Below are 25304 nucleotides of genomic sequence, written 5' to 3'. Positions count from 1 at the left end.
AACACAATCCATAATTTGAAAAACAACAAAACAGTTGTATTAAGGCCATGAGGCATCTATGTAATAGGTAGGCTATATGTAATACATATATATATTCAAAAATTGCTTCATGAATTATGGATTGTGGCTTTAACATAAGCAATAAATCTTATCCTCCCACAAATATATTATGGTCCAGAGGACAATAACATGCATATACAAATAAAAAAGCACTGTCATCTGTCATCTATGGTGATGAGACAAACAGAAACAAGAAGACAATGCACATAAAAAGTCCCACTGTTTGCACTTAGTTCCTACTACTCTGTTTTGTGCTTTACACTGAGGGGAACTGACCACAGTAATTGGTGTACCTTTCTTTGATGGCATATTCTTTTGTCGGGCTCACATTTGTTTCACCTTAGTCACTCACCTCTGCCTTCGTCTCAGTCTCACCAATCAAACAGGAAGAGAGAGAGAGAGAGAGAGAGAGAGAGAGAGAGTAGACTGACCTCAGACATAGCAGCATGTTTGGTACAAAGGTCATTGCCACAACATTATCCTGATTCCTGCCACGCCTAAGTCTCATACTGTATGGTTAATCAACACCAGTCTGTGTACTTGACCAACACGGCTGTATCATAATACATTAAATATCATTTAGGAAATACCTTTTCTATTTCTCACACTTTGTCAAATTAGACATGAGTAGGACAGCACTCACAGAAAGGTAGATTTGAATGATTTATTCATAACATCTCTGTGTCTCTCTTAATCTCTCTCCCCCTCCTTCTGTCTCACGGAGTGAGAGTGTGCACACACACATGTACACACGTACACACGTACACACACACACACACACACACACACCCTTTAATTTCATTTTAATTGTTTACTAAAAAGATTGGTAAAAAATATACAGACACTGTACACACATCATGAAACATGACAGTAAATACAGGTTTCATATACAACACAGAACAACTTGAACCATGCATACATTATGACATCATTGTAAAGTAAGCAACAGAGGTTCCAAAGCTATTTACTTCCTGGTCCCACATGCATGAGCCCTGGGTTGTGAGACAGGGTGGGCCACATTCCTAACAGTGTTTATCTCACGCCTTTTAACATGGGAGGGTGGGGGGGGGGGGGGGGGGGTGGTTCTGTCTGGGAGTGAACTTCAATTTGCATTCAATTTTCCTCTGGATCTAGGGTTCCCCTAATTAATTAATTAAATGTTTACTGCTGGACACACTGACACCCCATCACATGACACGCATATACAGGGGCACAATAATAGTTATCAATGGTCATTTATAAAAAGCTGAACAATTCCATAATTTTCTTAATGCAAAATATGGGTTTGTCAAATATGTAGAAAACACTCATTGTTAATATAAAAGTATCTATGTGTTTCTGAAGTCATGAGATTTACACTATGACTGACCCTTTCTATCATTTCTATAATAGCAAGCAAGCTTGTGAAGATCTACTGCACTGACTTACGCTGACCTATTGCAGATTGAAATGTTCCAGGTTGTCTCTGAGGAGCGTGTTCTTGACGTCTTTGAAGACGACACGGATGTTCTCTGTGTCTGTGGCGCAGGTGAAGTGGTTGTACAGGGGTTTGCTTCTTCCCACGTGCTGATCCACGTACATATTCAGGATGAACTTCTTCGCAGTCTCTACATTGTTTCGAGGACCTTTGCAAATAAATGAATACAAAACATCACTGGAAGTGTACTTTGTACAGTATCTTCATATAATTCATACAAATCATACCACAGATATGTATACACACATAAAACAAGACTAACCGGTATACATTGGGAAGTAGTCAACAAGGTTGGAGTGTGTGATTTTCTCCTCTAGGAGATCAGTTTTGTTGAGGAAGAGAATGAAGGAGGATTCCTGGAACCAGGGGTAGGAGACGATGGTCTTGAAGAGGGCTCTGCTCTCCTCCAATCGGTTCTAAGTATTCAAACACCATCACAAAAAGTACACCTTTGTCACTGACCCACTGTAAGAGGACAGGAATCACTTTCTCTTAGTCAGGGGTAGAAAACAAACAAACAGGAAAGATACTCATAGGCGAATAATACAATTTGAAATAATAAATGATCATTGCTTAATGTCTTCAAGTCATTTGAGTCTTTGGCCTCACCTCATTCACAGATTCGTAAAGGACTTGGTCGTACTCGCTCAGAGCCACCAGGAAGATGATAGAGGTGACCCTCTCAAAACAGTGGATCCACTTCCTCCTCTCTGACCTCTGACCCCCCACATCCACCATCCTGATCAAAACAACATGGCATCAGGGGACAACTGACACCAGAATATTCACCATCAGGATAAGAATATCTGTTATGCCACCATTACCCTCACATTATCCTAATACTGGTTATTATCAATGGCATTATTGTCATAATTCTATGATTAGCTAGTGTGCCATTAGTGCTGTCGCTGTCAGTCACCAACTCCTCATTTCTCCTTTTGCATTGTGTAGGATTTGACCTTTGAAATAGTGCTAAATGACCATGATAAATCACTGCAGATCAGGCAGTGAGATTGAAGGAACGTTCAGTAATGGGCTCAGTTTTGGTTCCCGAAAGCATTTTGTAAAATCTGGTGTCAAGCTCGACCACTGGCCTTTAAAGCCCCCTTTTTACGTTTTGGTTGTTTACAAGGATATACACCTATTTGCCATGATAAAAAAAAAAAACATAGGGATATTTACATTTTCATTGTGTCAACAACAAGTAGCAAAGCACAAAACTACACACTGGACCTTTAACTCCTGCTCCAGAGGTCACTGACCTGAAGACGATGGTCTTGAGGTCGAAGACATACTCTATGATGCCTGTGGTGGGGACTCGTACCCTCAAGATGTCCTGTAGGGTGGGAATGTACGAGGAGGTTGTGATTCTGTCCAAGTCATTCAGGTAACTGAAATGCAAATAACAGGATAACTCATTGGAAAAGACTTTGATTAAGATGACACTGTGTTAAACCATTGATACCTCATATCTGGGTATTGCTGACTTCTTGTATACACCCTGCTGTCATGTCTTTTTAAACATAGCCTTTGTGAGTGGGTATAGTCAAGCATCCACTTCAAGGAAGGCTCACTATTTGATAGAGTTAAACAATGTCTGTGTGAGTGGGTATAGAGAGAAAGCTCACTATTTGGTTGAGTCAGACAGCTGGTACTCCCTCCTGCGCTCGTAACACTTCTGCATGCCATGGTCGCTCCATAGCCTCCTAATAGCATCTACCTGCCATGGAATTAGTGTGGACACAACGACTGCATCCACTCTACTCAGCTTCTCCGCATGGCTCTAACACACACACACACACACACACACACACACACACACACACACACACACACACACACACACACACACACACACACATTTTTGAATATGACAATAAAAAACATATTCCCGGAAGAAAACACCTAGCTTGTTTTATACTATGAAGATTCCTATGCAAATAATGGAAAGTTTGTTTTTCTCAATGATAAGCTTCTTACAATGTTCTGGTCATCTACAAAATCGATGTGTAGGATCTTCATGGCCTTGATCATGGCCTGAATGGCTGTGAAGATGTTCTGGAACACCAGCCTGGTGAAGCCTCTCCTGTCCTCCTCTGAGTAACCAGAGCCATGGATGATCCTCATCTGTTTGATAAAGGTGCTCTTCCCACTCTCACCAGTCCCTGAGCAATGGGAGGATGAGGAGAATGAAGGGTGGAAATTAAATAAGATCAAAGAGATGCCATAAATATAACTGCTGTGACACATAAAATCTGATGAACGCCAATACCTTGCAATGGCAGGCTGTCTGCAATGACTGTCTGTCTGTTCCATAACAAAACACCCACTTTATCCACACTATTGCATACTTTGGCTTGTTGGCCATTACAGTGACCTTTCAAGACGGAAAACCTCTCAAAGGAGGTTGTTAACTACAGTTGAAGGATATGGTAGCTTTGACCTTTCCTCAATGTCCTGTAATATCTAACTTGTTCCCGAAATAACCCACAAACAATTAATGCTTTTTATAGTACATAGTTTAAATGTTCTGTGTGAAAAAGTATTCCTTGGCTACATTACAATCATATGGGGCTGATAATAATAATGTCACCATCAGAAAAGTGGGTAAAAATGCACTGCATAGTACTGGCCTGTCCTTGTATGGCTATTGATTCAATACAAGCTAAAATACATAGCTGATTACTACTACATACCACATAGCCAGAAAGAGGGAAGGAGAGAGGGAGGGGTAGAGAGAGAGAAAGTAAATCATGTCAGAATGTGCTTCATTATATACTGTAGATAGACGTGTGGTTCAGGTGATTCAGTAGATATTGTTAAAAAATAGGAGGGAGACTGTATATTGACAACTTATTCATGACCTTTTTCAGAGCAGGAAAATCAGGACGGCACTAAACGTCTATACAGCTGAATTATCTACTGGTTAAACAGGTTTCTATCAAATATGTGGAGAATGGGGTTTAGGTGACGCATACCTACTCACCTCTCTACTCAAAACAATCATGATAGCATCATGGAAAAATGTACAAAATCATTAGGTTACTGCAGTATGGAGGATATAAACTGTGTGAATGTGACCGGCTGCCTCCCAGTCTGGTGAACAGCATTCATGTATCAGGGGCAGGTTTATACAGTAGTACACTGGTTCAATACAGTAGCATTGGCCTACAATAGTTCATTCCAATTAAGAAACAGGTAGCCAATTGTGTAATGTATTGCTATAGATTGATTAATTTAAATCATTCTATCCCCACAAAATCATACACATTTCACAAATCTGACGGCCAATTGGATCTACTGCAAGTCAGTGGCCTACACTGAAAGGTTGAATAGAATCATATTTCATTGGGTAACTTATGACATTAGCTAGAAACTATACTATAGATAGGGTCCCTGCAATAGACAATTTGATTTACGATTGATGTCTTTAGACTCTTTCTTTACACACAGAGGAAAACTCACCACCTTCTTCCAAATTGTCTGACATAGCCCTTGACTGCAACTTTACATTATATAGATTAGATGCTACTTTATGACTCACCTAAAAGCAGCAACTTCAACTCCCGGTGTGACTCTCTCTTATCCCGGCGGAGCTGTCGCTCAATCTCCATGTGTATCCTACGGTTGACGATGTCTTCTTCAGACATGCAACACTCATTCATCTTTGAGAAGTCTTAAAGTTTAGTAGCCTATAAATTGCGACGTGTGCGAAACCGACATGAAATAGATGTAATGAGTAATGAGAACGTCCTCCTCCCCCGGAACAGGTGGATCGACTAACATTCAGAAGTCCTTCTCCCTTCCTTGTTAGGCGAGAAGCGTCTCGCATTCCTTCCGTACAGGTGGAAGAGAGACGTGAAGTTTACAACAGTTCCTCTTTTCTCTTTAGAGAAATTACTTAGTCCGTGTTTATATCCACCCGGCACTAATTCTGTATTGTTTTGTTGTCAAAGCTGGTATGTTTGCTGTTGCCTATAATGTCACATTCTTGGCCATTAGTAAAGATTGTGGCAATTACTCTGGTAGAGGAATTCCTTTCCACAGCCAGATCTGGGTTGATCTAGGCTTCTGGTCATATGAACCAACAGGGTTTGTATTGTATGTGCCTGTTGAACTGTGCAATAAGTTCTGACATGACCTCTGACATACAATCGCATCTCTCACCTGGATAAAATGTGTATTTTAGAGGCACAACGTACATTGCCTGAAGAAGATACCCTATTCAGGTCTCATTTACAATATTCACTTTATTCCCATATAAACAATGTGAATGTCAGTTAAGACATTATTCATGGCACATGGATCTTGTTGACCTGAATATTCAACTGGTCTATGGAAAAGTGTTGCTGAGATAACACACACACACACACACACACACACACACACACACACACACACACACACACACACACACACTTTGTGCCAAGCATATCCTCCACCACATTATAGTGTGTACCATAATGGACCTGTAACTACAGTATGTTTATCATCATCAGCACCCTGCAGCCACACGACTGTCTCTGACCAGATGAATATCACTCAGGTGATTTTAGAGCTTTTAAGCATGTTTTTTTTTAATCCAAATTTTACATTTTAAAATATATTTCTAATCTGTCCACCATTAATATTAATTAAAAATCGAATAACTTTGTGCATAAAAACCTTGCAGGTATCCTAGTTGTGAGCTCAACACAAAGTTCACATCATGAGACTGTTCCAGGAAGAAAATCTAAGTTATTGCTATTAGGATATCTATGAAGCTCTGTTGTGCAAAATAATATTTCAGGACTGTCAATAGTGTGCTAATGACATTTTAAACCTGCTTTAATTCTCCACGGTGAGCTGAGAAAGTCAGACATACTGTAATTTTCACCATAATGATAATCTACACATATACAGTTAAAAAGATGTTGAGACAAGGTGTCAATTGGGAATTATTTTATTTCATCACAATAACAAAACATGGTCCAGAAACAATTTGACAAAAATGTGTAATGTGAGATTTATTTTAAACAGATACCTAAATTGACACAAAACAACAGAGGGGTGTGAAGATGGGTCACGTATTGCATCTAATAGTGCAGAGAACGTTTTTATTAATTAATATAAAAATGTAAGTATTTATTCGTAGTCTCAAACACATATAAATATGATTCAAGAAAAGAGTGCAATAAATTAATGCCTGTGTTGAAAGCAGGCCATTGGACACAAAGTAATCTTTCAGCAGGTAAATTGAAACACTCATTTTACAGGACCTTGATAGTGGAGAGCACACAATAATTAACGGTACCATTTGATATTTACAAAGTGCAAGGAGTAACTGTATATCTGGGGGAAATTCTCAGCCCTTTTTCATTAATGATTTTCGAACTAGAGTTTGTCAGTAATGCTCTTTAAAATTGTCCCTGAACTGAAACTGTGCCAAAGCAATAGGATACATCTCCACTGAGATCTTAAAGGAGAAACCAGTCCTTCATAGAGGATGAGGAACATATATGCACTGTTATGGTGGATGAAGGTGTGGTACAGTATAACCATTGATAATAGGTATAACACTAGTAGTTGACATGTATCACAAAAAGTGTCTCCAGTCAATCATATTTTGGATAAAATATGGTGGACTTCAGATTTCACCCTTCTTTATAGGGTGTGTAGCTAATGGAGGTAATATTAATTTGGCAACACATAACCCACACGTATATACTGTACCAAATACCAATAGTAAAACAACAATTTGTGTAAATAGTGCAAATAATACCTAAAAGCAAGTGTACCGGTAAGTGTTCTAAGGATGATTACTGTTTTTTTCCCCTCTGAACTCAGAGAAAGACTAATCATTTAAATACTTAAACGATGTATGAATAAAATAAAAAATACAATGTGACCGACTGACAGAAGTGATGTGAGGTGCTGCATAGCAGTTATCTACATATCCTCCTGAGGTGCTGCCTACACACTACACCACACAGGAATTCCTACGGTCAGATAGCCTTTCACATAACATTAAGAGGAGAAAGTTCCATCTCAACAGTTGAGGCTTTCACACATAACAAGTACAACATGGAGCATGAGTGGAATGCACATTGGGCACAATGAAATATCAAACACGCTTTGATATTGTCCAGGAGGTCCCTGAACATCACACATCAAACGCGGTCGGAGAACCTTTCATACTACCCGGATTTTGTCTCTGATTTGTCCCGAACTTCCTAGGAACTTCTTATGGCGTCCCGACCAAGGAATTCTGGTGAATATCATGTTGAGTGTGTGCAGCTAAACAGAGCGCAGATGGGTCACAGGTCCCCAGAGACCTGCAACATGAAAACACTCTTTCCATTCTCATGAAAAGTGTTTACACTGTTTTAGTGTGTTTTACAAGAGTTCATAACTTTCAATGCATACCAGAATCCTCTCTCCTCAAAAAGGCACAATAATATGGTGCACCAACACAAAATAAAAAAAAATACATACCACTTGGTAAGCAGAAATCCATTGGAAATGAAATACAGTCATTTGAGGAAAATCTCTGCAGTTTCGATCTCCCATTGTGGGTAATAGTGTTTTCACCGTAGAGAAAGGCAGTCTGGAGAATTGTGCTCTCTTGGCCCTCGTCTCTGACTGCTGTAAAAGCAGATTGAATTAAGGTGTGACCACAGTCCACAGTAGTCTTTAAACCAGGTTGTACTCCTTCAGGTTCAGGTGTAGGATGAAGTCCTTGACAGCAGCAAAGACAAATCGAATGTTCTCTGTGTCTGTTGCACAGGTGAAGTGGGAGTAGATGACTTTTTCTGTGTCTGGATTCAGGTCCGTAAACATATTCAAGATGAAGTCTCTTCCTTTCTGAGCATCCCGCTGAGGGCCTGAAAGAGAGAGATGGAATAATATCAGTCATGAAATCGTGACATATTCAAATAATCCTCTGTCACTTTCAGAGAAATAGTATTGTGGCTGTCAGGGATTGGTTTCAAGGGACGTGGCTGATCTAGGGTGTGAAGGGTGTTAGATGGCTTGGTGTTGTTCATATACAGCAATTTATCAAAGGCATATATGAACGTATATATAACTGAGTAGTTTGAATAGTTCACTGAGCACTATTCAATTGCGCATTGATTGGTTTTGACAATGTAATAATGGTCCATGTAGACACAAAATTCTTAAGAGTTTTTCATTAAAAGTAGAGATGTTCTTTTACCATCATATTCAGGGAAGTAGTCCACCAGATGTGAGAACATTATCTTCTCTTCTAGCAGGTCTATCTTATTCAAGAAAAGAATGACTGAGGAATCTTTGAACCACTGGTAGGTTATAATTGTGCGGAACAATGCTTTGCTTTCTTCCATTCGATTCTGTGGGGGAAAGAAAACACAAAACGCAATTTTGAGGAGACTAGCAGCACTCTTCCACCGTGTGGTTAAATTACATGGCAGTGATTGTGCATGCAAAAATACTGTCCAGCAAACAGCCCTCTCCAATGTGTGTAGTGCATAGAATCTTTCCCAGTGACTGAAGGGCTCCCCCTGCAGGTGAAAACTGTGTATTAACACTAAGCAGGTCACGGTCCAGCCAATGAATGAATGAAAGTCCAGGTTGAAATCAGCTAACGGGAGAGGGGGGCTGGGGGGACAGGGGACTTGGACGGGGGACAGGGGGGGGCTGGGCGGGCGGGTGGTCGCTGGGCGCTGTCCATGGAAATGTGGGTCATCTCTACATAACAGTTTTGGGCTTATTCAACATGAGTGGTGAAACAATGTGCCACTGTGCTCTGGCTGACTAGTTGATTATCTCTTGCTGGATGCTGCTCGCTCCACTGTGCACTCACTGTGCCCACCCAGATCTCACCTCGTTGTCCGACTCCACCAGGACCTGGTCATATTCACTGAGAGCCACCAGGAACATGATAGACGTGACTTTCTCAAAGCAATGGATCCACTTCCTCCTCTCCGAACGCTGACCGCCAACATCCACCATCCTGAAACCGACACAGTGTGATCGACAATGGCTTAGAGCTTAGGAGGGGTCACAGTCATACTGTTACTACGTGGTAACGACTACCTACACTCAACTTGAAAGGCATGGAGCAATGTCAATATTTGCATTCAGGTCTGTTTGTAGATGTGGTCTACCAGTCTTAACCACCAGGCAGGCAGAGATACAGTTGGGTGTCGGGGCTTACCTGAAGACCACACTCTGAAGGTCAAAGGGGTACTCTATAATGCCTGTGGTGGGGACCCTGACCCTCAGCACATCCTGCTGGGTGGGCACATAAGACGACTCCGAGATGCGGTCCAGTGCATTCAGGTAGCTGAGGACATGGCATGAGAGAGAGATGGGGTTAATTCATTCTTAAACTGCTCATTTCCTAAACATTATCACTTCTCGTACCTCATTAACTGAATTAACGAGATACAGATTGTTCATCTAAGCCGTTACCGTTATTAGATCAATCGTACATGTATGAGCAATGATTGTGGGTGTAACTGGTTGTCGGACATAGTGGCGTCTGGCAGAATCTGAGAACAGTGGCGTCTGTGTTTACTCACTATTTGGCAGAGTCTGAGAGCTGGTATTCCCTCTTTCGATCGTAGCATTCTTGGATCCCTGGGTCCTTCCATAGACTCTTAATGGCGTCTACATAAGGATCTGTAAACCCTGTGACCTTCTCCACATCCACTCCAATGACAATATTTGCATGGCCCTGTAAGAGGAGAAACAGAGTGATTATTAAATGAGAAACATCGCCGCCTCAAGGGTAGTCCGGTGGTTAATGTGTCTGAGTAATCACACATTCCAGGCTGAATGGAGCAAGAGGGCAGGAGGGGGGGTGGGATTGTTTTCGCTTGGTCTCAGACCTACCTGGAATTGAAATAGGTGTCAGCACATTCGTGTGAGCCTATGTATTTGTGTGATTAATATGATGGCTTTTAGGGATAAAGTGCCGGACAATTAATCAAAGTAATTCTGTCTCTCCGGTGGCATTTGTCCCAGGAGTTGCCCTATTTTGCGAGCCTACATACAGTCAAACCACATGTGGACTTTTCACAAGACTGTCCACCCTGCTCAGTAGCTATGTAATGACGTCACTGTCGGGTTAGCAAAAGTAAACAAAGTTGGAGATATAATGACATCACCCAACACCTTACTATGGGCCTCAGTAACCCTCAGAGGCAGTAAGTTCTATTTACAAAGCATGACGGAACAACCGGTATCTATTTGTATACCAGAAAAAGACTGTTGGCCAACACAGAGAAGTTTGTATAGAGAGGTAAAGGTGTCACATTACATGGTTATGTTCATATTTGTAGGGGATCTGTAGGGTCTCCATGGCATGGATCATGGCCTGAATGGCTGTGAAGATGTTCTGGAACACCAGCCTGGTGAAGCCTCTCTTGTCCTCCTCTGAGTAACCAGAGCCATGGATGATCCTCATCTGTTTGATAAAGGTGCTCTTCCCACTCTCACCAGTCCCTGAGCAATGAGAAGATAGGTTAACAATCGCCACAGTCTCACTTTCACAGCTAATGGATTTTTTTTTTTTTTTACTTTGAGATAGAAGATCATCTTTCTCATTTATAATCTAATCTAAGTTATTTCTTATGTCATCAGATGTGTTGATCAATTACTGTGAAATTAGTAGGCAATGACATAGATTTCTTAACCTAAATGGGCGATCATCCATAGCAAGAGTCGAACATCTGAGAAATGTTGGTCCGCACGACAAGTCGGGACCAGTCGTTAATCGTAAAACTTCCCTGGCCATCTAACAAACGACATGGGCCTGCCTGCTGTAAACATTATGTTATTGAGTTATGACTACTTTACCTTGGTCCTGGCAAGGTGACAGTCGTTCAGCGTTACATTAATTGGGTGTGCCATATATTATTATTTTTTATCAGAATTCCGTGGGAGCTCATTCCCTCCAGTCAATTATGTTCACGTTGAAAGTAAAATAGTCCAAAGTCTTAAACTTTGCATAACTGTTGCCTAAATGAAACAATTGTGTTTTGTTTCAATATGCCTAGATTTGTAGTAAAAATGTGCGTAATCTCTTGACCTTATGTGCATAAAATATGATCATTTCAACGTAAATGAATTAGAGGAAATCTTTTACCGAGGAGCAGTAGTTTGAATTCCCGACGCGAGTCCTTCTTGTCCCGGCGGAGCTGCCTCTCGATCTCATCGTTGATCCGTCGAGCTTCTTTCGCCTCCTCGCTGAGGCAGCAGGCCCCTACGGAGACCAAAGTCATGACTCTCCCTCGGGTCTGGAAAACACTTACTTTTGGGCGAGGTGGCCGATATCTAACAGTGAGAAAGAAAAAACACATTTTGAAAATGTTACATCGCTATTTGGCAATCTTAAAGGGACAGCTTTAACTGAAAATATGTTTTGATTTGTCTATAAGCTCCGTGGATTCGTCAAACTGTCTCGATCTGGATATCTCCGTAAGCGTAATTACGCGAATACGATTCCTAGCAGCAACAGATTCTTACAGCAGAGATATAAAAACTATGCTTCTCTTTCTTTACACACCATCCTTGTATGCTGCGGTAATCTTACTATTTAATTCTTAATTGACAAACAAACTACTTCACTTCTGTCAATAAGCAAATGTTTAGCCTACCCCTAATAGTTGAACTCCGGGCGTGGTGAGGCTGAATATGGCGGACTTTTAGGCTACTCCATATATCGTTACCAACTATTTAAAAAAAATACAAAAATTCTGTTATACTCCACGGGAAAAGAAGATTCCGGACATGCTGGTCCGGTTCACATAATGCCTGATCATGATTCATTGATCAACTTCAGCCTATCTTTTCTATTCCCAATTCCGTTTGTCCCGTCTGTGATTTTCATTTCATTAGGTGCAGATCCTGGGTTGAGTCCTCCCGAACCATGTGACGTTCGGAGCTGAAGAGGGGTGTGTTTAGATGGGAAAGGCTCGTAAGGGCATGTCCATTCAACAGATTATATTGAAACAAATTTCCGGTGGTAAATAGAAACGGTGGGCTGTCCATAACATAAATAAAATATTTAACTGTGGAAAATTAGGGAATGTTTCCTGTTAAAAAAATATTTGCAGTTGTTACATGTCATAATTATGACAACACTATCACGGTAATACACTGATTTGAGAGCAGATGACTTCATGATAGTTACAAGTGCCAGGATTGCTCGTAACATTTTATTGTTGCACTGTACTGTATGAATGATACAAACACGACTGGTTACTTTGTAATGACTAAAATGTGCTCTCACTAGAAACAAATTATAAAAATATGTTACTGGGGGAGATTTGAAAAAAAGAAAAACTATTAATGATAATCATAAACATGTATAACCAAAATTATTGCTTTAAGTTAAATCTAAGACGTTTTCATTTTAGTTAAGATGCCTATTTCCTAAGTACTTAACTTCAGTTGTATCATGTCTTGCTTGTGAATTTGCTGTAGGAAGGCATGATTAGCTTGAGCAGCAGTTTCAGTAACCAGACCCCTTTTACCTGGTTCCTCTTGAATAAGACCTATTTCTATCATCTCATACAAATACAAAACCCATCGCATGTTTAGTAAAAGGTGGCACAGACTTTATTACTCAGACTTGCAGCAGATACTACACAAACACCACAGGGGGGTAAGAAAGATGAAGAGGGGGACGTGCCACTTATGGACAGAAACGCTTCAATCCCCTCCCAACTGACTGGCATCTAGAAAGATCCCATCTAAAATGTTAAAAATGCTTACAAACTGACGTAAAAAACAAGCTCCTGAAAGACTAAATGGATCCAAATGTCAATGATTATGTCTGTTCATCCCCACAAGTGGCTTGTTAAACAAGAGCTGAAATCATGTAGAAAATAAAAAGATAAATCAACTGAATCAACAGAGCTCTCCTTTTGGCCCTATCAGTCTCCAACAAAATAAAACGACCTTACAGATCTTTGCACTCTTATTCATCTTATGAAATGATTACTGTATATTTACATTTTTATACAGCCCCTCGCCTTTCATGATTAAAAAAAAAAAAAAAATGAAGAAATTCTCTAATCTTTTTTCAAAAATCATAAAATGTTCCTTACAAAACAAGATTACATTCTGCATGCTGTACTGACTGGGGGTAGTGGCCCCCATGAGGCCGAGAGTGAAACACACAGATGAGTTTACTCTAAATACAGAACAGTACAAGAATCCAGAAAAAAAAAACGGAAAAAAAACAAGTAGCGCGAGAAAAAATGGGATCTACTCATTCGACAACCTTTGAGAATTTCCAAACTTTTCTAATTAAAATATGATGTATTAGATGATATGGGGGGGGGCACATCTACCCAAAGCAGAGGAATGTTGGCTCTGAATAGAAGGAGCAAATGGGCATGGCAGTTTGGCTTCACTCCTCTTCCTCTTAGAAGAACCGACCAGAGTACTGCTTCACACTGAAACACAAAACATGCAGAAGTGAAAAAGGGAGGCACGATTAGGATAGGATGCCTTTATGTAAACACTGTTACAAAGCCATGCTGCGGGTATAGCCTGGGCTGGGTGTGACGGTGGGGGTGAGTGGACCTGGTCAGTCAGGTTGGGCGCAGCAGCACGTGCCTGTTCTGCAGGAGGTACTGAGCGTTCTGGATCTGGTCCTGTGTTCCAGTGATGGTGATGATGCGGTCCTCAGAGCCCTCTAGTGGCTCGTCGATCTTGATGGACGCCCCCGACTCGTGACGGATCTGCTTGATCCTCTGACCACCTTTCCCAATGATGGATCCAGCCAGCTACAACAGGAGAACCACGGTTATTTGGAGGCTGGCTGTGTGAATGGGGCCTCTAAGGGGTTATATAGTTATGGTTGAGACAGAGACATCTTTTTACTCACATCTTTGGGGATGGTCACTTGTGTCGTGATGACAGGACCTCCAATGTCACTGTATGACCCTCGGCCACCTGACGGGGATTGGAAGAGACCACCTTTAACTTCCATTGTGAAAAATTGTATTTTAGAATAATCAACATGAAACAAGCATGGAAGCAACTAAATGAGACAACATTTAAAAGGATCAAGTCACACTCACCAGATGGAAAGGGCTCCCACGAGGAATTGTTGTCTTTGAAAAGATGAAGAGGGGGGGGGGAAGAAAGTGAGTAAAAATACATCACATTGTGACTTACAGACACACAGTGACACATGGAAGGGATTGACTGTGCTTCACTAAGGCAGGAAGGCGGAACAAATGGCCAGAAAATACTATATACACCGTGATCTAAGAAACCTTCGAACTGGTTATACGTTAACCCAACCATGAGCGACAACAGAACAAAGCAGAGACTCACCATATCCACCTCCACTCTGTAGTCAGCAGGACGTATGAAAGAGAAGAAAGAGTAAATGAGACACTGAAGACAGACACTTGCATTGGGTCAAAAAATAAAATCACAGCTGCATGAACAGAGCTTCATTATTTTGTGCAAATTCATTGTTGAATTTCTTACTCCAGCTATTGTATATTGTCGGTGGGAGGACTTCAGAGCACCCTGTTCGGGAATTGGTAAGGGTTTTACCTAAAGTTCATTTGTTAGCATGGCGGCTTTGGACTACGTACTCAGCTGCTCCTTGGTAACCAAGGAGACAACTGTTGCCAAGCAACAACAGGCCTAACCAGTGTGCTCAGTGAAGAGCGCCACAGTGTCCAAACGGCTGTGCTTTCACGAGGACAGAAAAACAATCCCAATCCATTTATACACCAACCAATATCACAATATAACATCACCACCATCTGAGTGAGTGTGAGTGTGTGTGTGTGTGTGTGTGGGTCAGCAACACACTAGTAAACACAAGGCAACCAACAGAGGCTTTGTGACCCTTTCCCTAGCATGGTACCAACAGCCAGGTTAGCACTGGGGGTCACTTACCATACTGTCGTAGCGATCTCCTGGTCTACCTCTCCTGTCGCTGCAAACAGATAAGAGGGGAGATTCAGGGTTTATGTTAACGTGAGACTGGAGAGACAGACAGGGGACCAAACCAAGGGGATGACAGGTCTGTGCAACACACTGCCCTTCACCAGAGTCAGTGGCTGAAAGTCCTCCCTGGCTGTCGTTAAGAAACCCGAGTGTGTGAAGAGCCAAGCTGACTTTTCAGATGAACATTAAACCAATTCTGAATGGGGCCGGGTGACTAGACACACTGACAAAACCCGGCTTAGGCATAAATATGGCCATCTACTAATGGGGTGTGTAAATCCAACACAAGGGATATCAAACCTCTCACAGTAATCTTCACACCCGAAAGACTCTACCCCACATATCATTGTGCTGATTTGAAGAGAGAAGCAAAGTTGCCCCCAAACCACCATGCTGGTGTTGCTTGAAAGAGAGAGAGAGAGAGATCGATGACTCACTTTGGTCTGTCGTCCATGCTACCATGATAGCTCTGGTGGGAGAACCGGTCGCCTCTATAAACAAGAGAGGAAGGACAACATTGAAACAACGTCATAAGACGTGTATGAAGGATTAGGTAGATCAAGAGGGCTTTGGACCATAGTATCCATGTAAGAGAAACACATGACATATGTGTAAATATTTATACTGCCCAAGATAAAACAGTGGTTTCTATAAACTAACATTATAAGTTTAAAAATAATCCTTACCCTCCTCTTGGAGGTGGTGGAGGGGGGAGGGGCAAGTTCCGGGCCCTGCTCCCTCCACGCCCTCCTCTGCCTGGCGGGGGTGGAGGGGGTCCCCGGCGTGGGCTCAGGTCATCGTAGTCCCTTCTGGAGGGGGGCATGGGTCGTCCTCCACGACCAGGTGGCATCCGCTCGAAGCCGCCCCGCCCGCGCATGGGGAAGCCCCCCATTGGCCGCCGCCCCCGCTCCTCAAACATCATGGTGAAGCCACCGTAGTCATACGTCTCGTCGTAGAAGTTAGGATCGTACGGCTGGGCACGGCCTTTAATGGGAGCCTGCAGAATGAGACTACATTTTTTAGACCAGTATATTGAGATGACATTTTCTCCAGATCAGGTTGTGTGAATGGAGTATGTCAATAATTCAGGGGTGGCCAACCAGTCGGAGACTAAGAGCCACAAAAAATTGTTGGGGTACCAGAAAGAGCCACATCATACATGCGGTCTCACAAAAGCGCTCATTCACACACACGCAATACATTTCCAATAGGCTATGAGACCAGTGGTGTCATTTCAGCAAATGGCAAGGTCTGAGTGGGGGGGTTGAAGGGGGGTTCCCCCCCCTCGGTGGATTTTTTTTTTCAAAACAGTTGTGCAAGTCAATTTTGGTGAGTTGTTTCTATACAATTTACTTATGTGACATTAAGGTAATGAATAAAGGAGACAACTACAGTATGCAGGTAGTAGCCTACATCTTTCCTAGCAGGCAGACTGGTTCAATCTCCTTAGAAACAAAACATAACAGATTTAGCTATTCTCAACTCTACATTAACTGCACTGTTAAAACGCTAGATTTAGTCCTCACCTGTGTCCCTGTCCCTGTCCCTGTCACCTGTTTAGACCTCACGTGTCCCTGTACTTGTCTCTGCTGCCCTTTGACCAAAAGAGGTCTTTATGTCCATTTTCCTTTTTTCCCCTGGCATATTTGTTTTACCAGCTCACCTAGTAAAAGTGAGACGATTGATAATATCAAAAACATGCTTGCACACACATATAACTTACTCACACACAAGTCAGTGTTACTGGCCTCAATGTGGTACAATTATTACTGAAATTATTGAGAATAGAGACATTGTTGACATACGTAAACTAGCTCTTGTAATCTTTAATGTTCGCTAACTAGCGAACTCACTAAAATAACATTAGAACATGTTTGTACTGACAGAACATGACATGAACTTGTTCATTAATATGTTACATTTGAACCAACAGTATGTAAACGGCATTTATACAGTTTGTTTAACACACCTGAATGAACGAGAATCGTGGACAAGGTTTTAACATTAAAGTTACTCGTGGCTTGTTTATTGAGGAACCGATGTCCCGCTCCAGTGTTGCCAGATAGGCCTACTTTTGGTCACTCTGGACGGGTGGATTCGGCAGCTTTTAGACTCGTTGGGCTTGAAATTGTCAATCCCGTCTGGCAACCCTGTGCTCCACTACAGCGCTTGGCTAGTGGGGAGGTTTTGAGTTACCGTTGTGTGTAGTGGATAAAATCACCAAAATGACTAAACGTGTTTCAGATTTTAAAAAATGTTAAGCCAGGTATGGCGAGTGCCATGAATTGCCATACCAAAAGGACGCCTATTGAGACACAGAGAGCGAACCACGCACTTTAAATGAATGGATTAAAGAGCCGCAAAGAGCCGCCGCGGGTTGGCCACCCCTGCAATAATTGAACTACCTAGTGATGAGATGAATAGTAGTGAACAGCTCAGATGTTGTTCATTAAGTTTGAAGTGCATTTCACACGGTAACAATATACTGTACAAAAGATACAAGAAAACACAGTATGATCTCACCTCTGCTATCAACTCCAGGATAACTTTAATGCACTCGACTACGCGGTCTGGCTTCCCTCCCACCAGCACCACTCGGTCAGTGGAGTGAGGACAGCACTCCTGGAACAGCTTAATGGTGGTCTGAGTGTTCTACATGAGGGAGAAGAGCCTTAATAAATGCACTCCCAAAAAAGGCAATTCAGCAGTACCATATAGGCTCCCAAAAAATGGCGAAAGTTTGCATATTAAATTAGTGTTGTTCCGATACCGATACTAGTATCGGCATGGCCACCGATACGCACAAAAATGCTGGTATCGGTATCGGCGAGTACTAACAAAAAAAAAATCCGATTTTTTTTTTTTTTTTTTTTTTTTTTTTAAGTACTAAAGTTATTTTGTTTGTAAATGTTCACTTGCTGTTGCACTACTACTACGACTGTTTTATATCTTAAATGGATATTGCACTGATTGGCATCTGTGAGAGCCACATTTCAGGTTTTATAAGGGGTTGATTTTCTTGTCACCATACCAGGTAGACAATAAAAAAAAGTTCTATAGTATTCACTCTCTGTTGGTATTTTTTCCTGTTTTACAAAGGTTTTGAGCAGTGCCAGACTAAGTGTTAGCAATAATTTTACATCGAGGTGAGTATGCGGCTCCAAATTTTTTTTTTTTTTTTTTTTTTTTTTCCTTTTCAAAAACCGGTATCGGATCGGTACTCGGTATCGGCAAGTACTGCACGGTCAGGTATCGGTATCGGGATCAAAAAATGGTATCGGAACAACACTATATTAAATACAATAATCGTCAATGCACTCCCTATGACTACATTTTGAACATCGATTAGCACGGGACAGAACAGGTGCATCCAAGTAGATTTCGATCAATAAATGGCAGTCATCTTTACACATTTCAATGAATCATCGTCAGCAAACCTTGTCCTCATGCAGCACTATATAAGCCAACCATTTGGGGCATTTCAACGCATTATTTTTTAAAGCGCACACCACTAAATGAGCCCCTGGGAATAGTAAAACCTTCCAGGCCTTTACTGCTGATTGTCTTATGATACATTACCACTCAATGAAGCACTTGAACCCCACAAAGCATCCGGCACTGAGCTTACCTCTCTCAACTCCTTTATCTTGGCACCTTTCACCCCTATTATGCCCCCAGCCAAGCTCTGGTGGATCAGCAAACGCAGCTCGCAGTCAAAATCAATCCCGTTGTAATGCTGGTACTGGCAAGGAAAGAAAGTCCAGTTCATTCTGGTCTATATAGCCTTTAACCGTTCCACCTTGGGGATTAGAAACAACAAAACCTACACATCTGCGGGGGGAACTCACACTCACCTCTTCCAAGGTAGGGATGATCTTCAGCAAGATCTCTCCAATAGTCTCTATGTCTGCACTGACACTCAGGATCCTGAGGAAACCATGTGTGGCCAAAGGAAGTGAGGCAAAACAAGAGGGACGACAAACGGCAAAAAGAGGAAAAAACACTTTAAGACTTTAAGACTAACAACACGAGTGAGAAGCAGACCAGCACACACACAGAGAGTTAAAACAAAGAAAAAAGGAAAAAGAAAAAGAGGACTGCTTGTATACTGCACATCTTTGACTTTCCCAATACTGGACTGAATAACGAGCAACTGACATGCACTCGCTGATCTCACATTCAACAAAGAAAGTCAGGCCTGAGGAATGGGCAGCTTTGGAAGGGCTTTAGATTACGTGGGGCACAAGACTGGCCACACAGTCGGGGGGGGAGAGAAGCCTTCTTTAATCCATCCCACCACCAGCAATTTGGGGAGAAAAAAAATTGCCATCACAAACCGTGCCACACTGGCACACCTTCTCATGGTGACTGGAGTAGGGAGGGGGGAGGGGCAGGGGGGAGGGGCAGAAGAGAAATAAATAAAGGAAGCAGGGGGGGTGGGGGCAGGGGATGCGAGTGGTAACCACTAGGTGGCAGACAGGAGCGAGGGGGGGGATGAGAGGTTTGGCAGGCAGTCTGAACTGATGGGGCCTGAGAGAAACCAAACAGGGATGCAGCACAAGGAAATAAAGAGACAACAGTGATGAGTGACAGAGTGGGCAGAGCCTCAGCAGAGCGCTCTCTCAGATCATGAACAGTGATGTTGAGAACAGTGGGGTGGGGGCGCGGGGAGGGGGTAGGGGTGGGGAGGGGTGGGGGGAGCAAGGTGGGCTACAAGGACAGGGCGAGAAAGATATTTGCTTTCCACAATTCACGATAAATACCACAGCAAGGAAACAACATCCAACAGCTGCGCTCCTTTCATTCAAAATTAATATTACTAGAATTGGATTTTTGTATCTCTGTACGTGACAACTGACTTCATTTATACTTGAGTGACAAAAAGGGTCCAAATTAAATGGAAATACTTAAAATGGGGGGTGGGTGGTAGAGGGGGGGAGAAGACAGAAAAATTAAATGGAACAATACACGTCTCTTAAAGGGGTGGGGTGGGGGGGGGGGTGGGGGGTACTATATGTATAAAAATGTTAAAATGAAACAGAAGGCAGGTTATCAAAGACATGTGTTCTCTGTTCTAATCAGGCAGTGAGGCAATAACTGGTGGGACATACCGCTCTGGGCCACTGCTGTCAGGGACAGATACAGTTGCATTGTACTGCATTGGTCGTGGAGGTTGGCATTGGGCAAGGGCATTCAATCACAAGATGTCAAGTAAAGGAGGGGCACGTTTATGGGCGGGGCCAACCGGGGTGTCAGGTGGGCGGGCGTTCAGGGGCGGAGGTTGGGCCAACGTCAGGGTGGGCAACGCAGGAGGGGCATGTCGATCCAGTACATGGGCAACGGAGGAAGGTGGCCAAAAATAAAAAAGTAAAGGAGAGGGAAGAGGGGGAGAAGGAATACATTTTAATTGAATACAGGCTATACTCATCACTATTGTCCAAAAAAGATGACTGGTGAGTGCACAAGAACAGGGCAGCTGATCTGATCCAGCTCTAGCAAAAGACAGTGTTGCATGGGACTGCAGGGCCACTGAGGTTTAAACAGACTATAGGTCCGCTCAAGCTTTGAGACACCTGTTGAGGGGGTTTGTCACATCCAGTATAGCTTGAGTGCTGAGGGGCAGTGAAATCACATTCAGGCATTGAGAATACTTTCCTTGAATCTGAACCACCAGCAACCATCCCACCCTTGACCCAAAATCTTGTCCAATCAAGCCAAACCATGTCTGTCCACATGAGCCAACCTATAGATGTGTCATTTGGCCAAGAGAATCAATGACTATTTGTGAAAAAAAGCTGCCGTTCTTTGTCGTCGTCGTCCCCCGTGCCCCCCAATGTTTTCCTAAACATGCACCATTTGACCAATCAAGTCAAACAATACATTCAGACGATTAACAATAATCTGAATATAGACAGAATATTAGAGGGAAAAAATGTAATAGGAGGCTTTAAGTTATTTAAAATCACTAATTTGTGCTTTCGTTAGTAATGCGGTCAAATTTATTTATTGTGCATATTTAACAAGATTAGAGAGTGTGCATTTGTTGGATACCACAAGGCCTATGGAAATGCTGGTTTATAGAGGACATTATTCTAGCTTTACAGCAAATCCCCCAGATGAGGAAAGATTTGAAGACACCATCCCTGTGTACTTACGTCTGTTCGTAGGGCTTTTATATTCTTGCCACCCTTCCCAATCACTGCGCCTGCATTCTAAGGAGAAACAATAGGGTTTCCTTAGAAACAGAATAATTGGTAATACATGGTTCTGGCAGTAGTACAACAAGAATAACAGGATTTTGTCTCAAGTCATGGGTCAACAGAGAGAAGAGTAGAGGTGGCGGACTGTCAATGTATCAATGATACTGACGGAATAACTAACAAAACATTATTGAAGACAACTATTGGCAGGTTGTGGTGTGTGATAGGATGATAGCCAGGAGACATGGATGACTTACTTTGCTCTGCAGCAATACCCGCAGCTCAACCATCTCATCTGTGTTGCGAGAGCGCTTGAAGGCCTGCTCCTCGTCCATGTCCTCGGCAGGGCGCTTACCTGAGGGAAAAACCTGCAGAGTTAGCCCCGATACAATATGCCATCCCCCTACACAAGCCGACTGCATCCCAGCATGTCTTCAGCTCCAGCCGGGCCACTTCCTGGATTAAAACTGGGCAAAACTGCTCACAGAACAGCAGTGACTTGGACAAACCCCCGGCCATCTGACACACGCACACGGCAGCCATTAAGCTGTACTATTACTGGTCGCTGCTTTTGTAAAGACTAGGTTCTTGAAGTCAGCTCTAGGCCTAAATTGTTTCATGATGAAGTTGGTGGCACCACAAGCCTAGCGTTGATAATACCCAGAACTCTCTCCCTCACCGTTAGTGTCAGTGTTGCTGAACGTGGTCTCTTCGTCCTGCTGCTCAGTTTCTGTCTCCATTGTCTGGCACCAGCGGCGAAATGCGAACAGGCTCCTCTCCGTGGATCTGCTAAAAGGGACACAACGATGGCAATTTTTAGGTTTTTTTCCTAGCACCAGGGGAGCCCCCCCTCCCAAATTTCGTTGTTTGGTACCTGTACTATATCAATGACAATAAAGACCATTCATTCATTCATTCAATGAAACTGCTATGAAAATACCGGGGCTGAATCAAGCAAGACTGGAGGAAAAAAAAAAAGTATAACCTACTTCATGATTCAATTCCTACTCATACTTCAGTGCAGTTTTCATGATGAGGTATTGCAACGCAATAAAATAAATAAATGGCATTATTAGGATTTAGGCTACTCTCCAACCCCATTGATGAATCATTGTACTGTGTACAGTTTACAATGCTATTTTCAAATCAAGTGACTTAAACCACACCTTTGCACACCTAATATGTTAAGATGAATAAATGAAGATGAAAGACGAAAGATCACTTGTACATGTCATTCATTGTGAGATGTGGAGGTAGAGCAGTGCCCTGCTTGGCCTGCTGCACAACATCGCCGCTTAGCTTCTCAGCTCGCTGGCTAGACAGCTTGGCAGCAGGTTTTAGGGTGGACGGCCAACATTAGTTAGTTTTAAACGCTTAAATACGAACATAGTCAACTGGTCTAGTTAGCGAACTAGCTGACAACCAACCAACCTCTCCGGTTAGACGAGTTGTTCGGTATTAGCTGGCTAGCTAACACTTTTGTCTTCATATTCGCTAGTTGATAGCCAACAAGCTAGTTCACTGGTGTTGGATGCAGACAGTTGTTGTAGCACCCTTGCCAGTGTCAGGCTAAGAGTTTATAGAACTTATCCAAGCATTTATTTAGACCAATGCCATAGCAAATAGCTAAATTAGCGAGTTAACGTTAGCTAGCTGGCTAGCAATACAGTTCACGAGGCGTATCCCCGTTGCGGCTAAACTTGATTTTTGATCCGCATTTGAACCGATTGCATTGCTTGAACTCTCTGGCATGAATAGCATTACATAATTAAACCATGGACCTAAGAAAGTAACAACAACATATCAAGCAAACCTGCAGTCAAACCGCGTTCTCCTCCACGGAATATTGTCCAGAAATTATTTGCAACCAACCTTCCCGAGGAAAGCAAGGTAGATGGACCGGCGTCTTCATTGATTCACTGATTGGAGAGGGCTCATTCGATGACAAAAAGAAATGTTGTTGAATTATTGGATAGATAAGCTGTCATTCAAAACCAACACCTCTTCAAAGAAATGTAAGAGGTTGGCCAATTAGCTGACAGGCACGAACCATCTGATAGACCAATCAGCAGCCTGGGCGGGACTTACTGATCTATCAATCAGTAGCCTGGGCGGGACTACTGGCTTCAGCATAAAGTACAGAAAGGGAGCTGTGTGATTGTGGTTGGTGGTTGATATGGTAGATATGGATAAGATATGCCAAAATAACGGACAGTTTGCGTATCAGTTTGTTTATAAACGTTCTTCTGTGATTCATTGCTACATCCTATTGAATATGACATGCAGGCAACACCTTTACTGCTCACTGTTACAAAGTGGATAGGCGACACTGCACAGTCATGCAGCTTTGGCTAACAATGGCAGTTTGCAGATGATGAAAAGATGCAAAGAACATTTTCACTATTAAAATACTTTGATTTCAGCATGTATATTTGGACCTCCCTGGGCTCCCCTAGTGAATTCATTAAATGTTCACCACTGGTAGTGGATGGATGTCTACTTTTAGTTCATAAGACTGGAGATAGTCAGCGCTTCTCCATTTGACCCCCTCTTGGTCTAATCTAGTTCTCATAGGCCTCAGGCTAATATGAGACTTCTGCTTCCAACTGTACTATAGTGTAACCTTCACCAATCTTGGAATAACCAGTTATGAACCAACCAGTTTCTTCTAGTTGACTAGAAGCTGAATTGGATGATGTTGGTTATCCTGGTTATCCAAAACACACATTTCCCTGTGCTGTCAGGCCCCTTCAAATAGGCAAGTCTCTACTATAAGCAAAATAAAGAGCTCTCATCCCTCTCTTATAGTCTGAGGTTACCATGGAGACGGATATAATTCTGTACTTGATGTTTCTCATGGAAAGCCTGCTCACACATTTTCTCAATTTTCATCTGCATCCATAGCGACACTTGACATTGTCCGTGCTATTTGGAAAGCGCCACGTCTCCATAGCGACACTAACCATCCAGGTTGTATAGCGTTTAGGCCAAAAATGCCCCAGATCATGAGCCATAGTGTCCTACCAGAGGATGGTCACATTCATATTATGTGTGCTTTGACAAACCCAGAATTTCACCCTGATTGTTAAGTGCATCATTCAAACTGAGTATCAGATCCTATAAGGGATAAGCTTGAATGGAATATTATCTTCAGGATCTCTTTTAATACTGCAACTCAATATATATTTTGGTATAAGGGAATCAATCACAGGAAGACTAGCAGTGTCTATATGCAGTATTTTGCATTGGTTCCAAGACTTTCTTGTTGCAATGGCTGGTCCATTTGAAACACTATATCTCAATATTGCTATTATCAGAGGAGCCTAAACAGGTCACTAATGGTTATTGTCTATTACATCAATAGCCTTTGGTGTTATTTAAATATTTGGGCATTTCCTTCACATACTTGACCAACATGAGGTCAGTGAAAGGTATTTCCAAATGTCAAAATCCAAGCATCATTAGAGGCCTTTAATCCTCCCACTGATAGGCCCATATAATATATGCCATGCCATCATTTCATACAGGTCATCCAGAGAGACATTTCACAGGGGGACACGGGAGGTCATGTAGGTCTACATGGATGTATACAATACAAACATGTAACGCTTTAATTAGCC

General features: G+C 42.3%; 3 protein-coding genes across 6 annotated transcripts; all 3 read right to left on the bottom strand.

Moving 5' to 3' along the window:
• Positions 1-1494: 1494 nt before the first annotated feature.
• On the bottom strand, positions 1495-5202 carry LOC308156102 (guanine nucleotide-binding protein G(q) subunit alpha-like; the record flags this gene model as incomplete). Its single annotated transcript, XM_080529461.1, has 7 exons — positions 1495-1685; positions 1800-1953; positions 2147-2276; positions 2800-2928; positions 3166-3320; positions 3518-3702; positions 5082-5202. 7 exons carry the CDS (start codon positions 5200-5202, stop codon positions 1495-1497), a joined length of 1065 nt encoding a protein of 354 aa, XP_080385587.1.
• A 3007-nt stretch (positions 5203-8209) lies between these two features.
• LOC308155572 (guanine nucleotide-binding protein G(q) subunit alpha-like) lies at positions 8210-12335 on the bottom strand (the record flags this gene model as incomplete). The annotated part of the gene is made up of 8 exons (XM_080528913.1): positions 12160-12335; positions 11649-11836; positions 10821-11005; positions 10081-10235; positions 9714-9842; positions 9380-9509; positions 8733-8886; positions 8210-8400 (listed from the first exon to the last, which is right to left on the bottom strand). Exons 2-8 carry the CDS (start codon positions 11782-11784, stop codon positions 8210-8212), a joined length of 1080 nt encoding a protein of 359 aa, XP_080385039.1. The 5' UTR covers positions 11785-11836; positions 12160-12335.
• Positions 12336-12831: 496 nt separating this feature from the next.
• Positions 12832-23563, bottom strand: hnrpkl (heterogeneous nuclear ribonucleoprotein K, like). 4 transcript variants are annotated; one of them, XM_080530096.1, is made up of 16 exons: positions 23498-23563; positions 22364-22473; positions 21942-22039; positions 21640-21696; positions 20596-20639; positions 19333-19411; positions 19113-19226; positions 18008-18136; positions 16171-16481; positions 15922-15975; positions 15434-15473; positions 14855-14870; positions 14596-14628; positions 14400-14497; positions 14129-14298; positions 12832-13965 (listed from the first exon to the last, which is right to left on the bottom strand). In XM_080530096.1, exons 2-16 carry the CDS (start codon positions 22422-22424, stop codon positions 13935-13937), a joined length of 1335 nt encoding a protein of 444 aa, XP_080386222.1. In that variant the 5' UTR covers positions 22425-22473; positions 23498-23563; the 3' UTR covers positions 12832-13934. The 4 variants fall into 4 exon arrangements, with proteins under 4 accessions (XP_080386222.1, XP_080386223.1, XP_080386225.1 ...); XM_080530097.1 differs by having other exon boundaries at positions 19339-19411; XM_080530099.1 differs by having other exon boundaries at positions 14400-14467; positions 19339-19411.
• Positions 23564-25304: the final 1741 nt, after the last annotated feature.

This window comes from Nansenia antarctica (genome assembly GCF_963989245.1).
Source record: "Nansenia antarctica genome assembly, chromosome: 4".
NCBI classification, from domain to species: domain Eukaryota; kingdom Metazoa; phylum Chordata; class Actinopteri; order Argentiniformes; family Microstomatidae; genus Nansenia; species Nansenia antarctica.
Note: the sequence above shows the minus strand (reverse complement) of the source record. Positions and strands in the feature narration are given on the sequence as shown.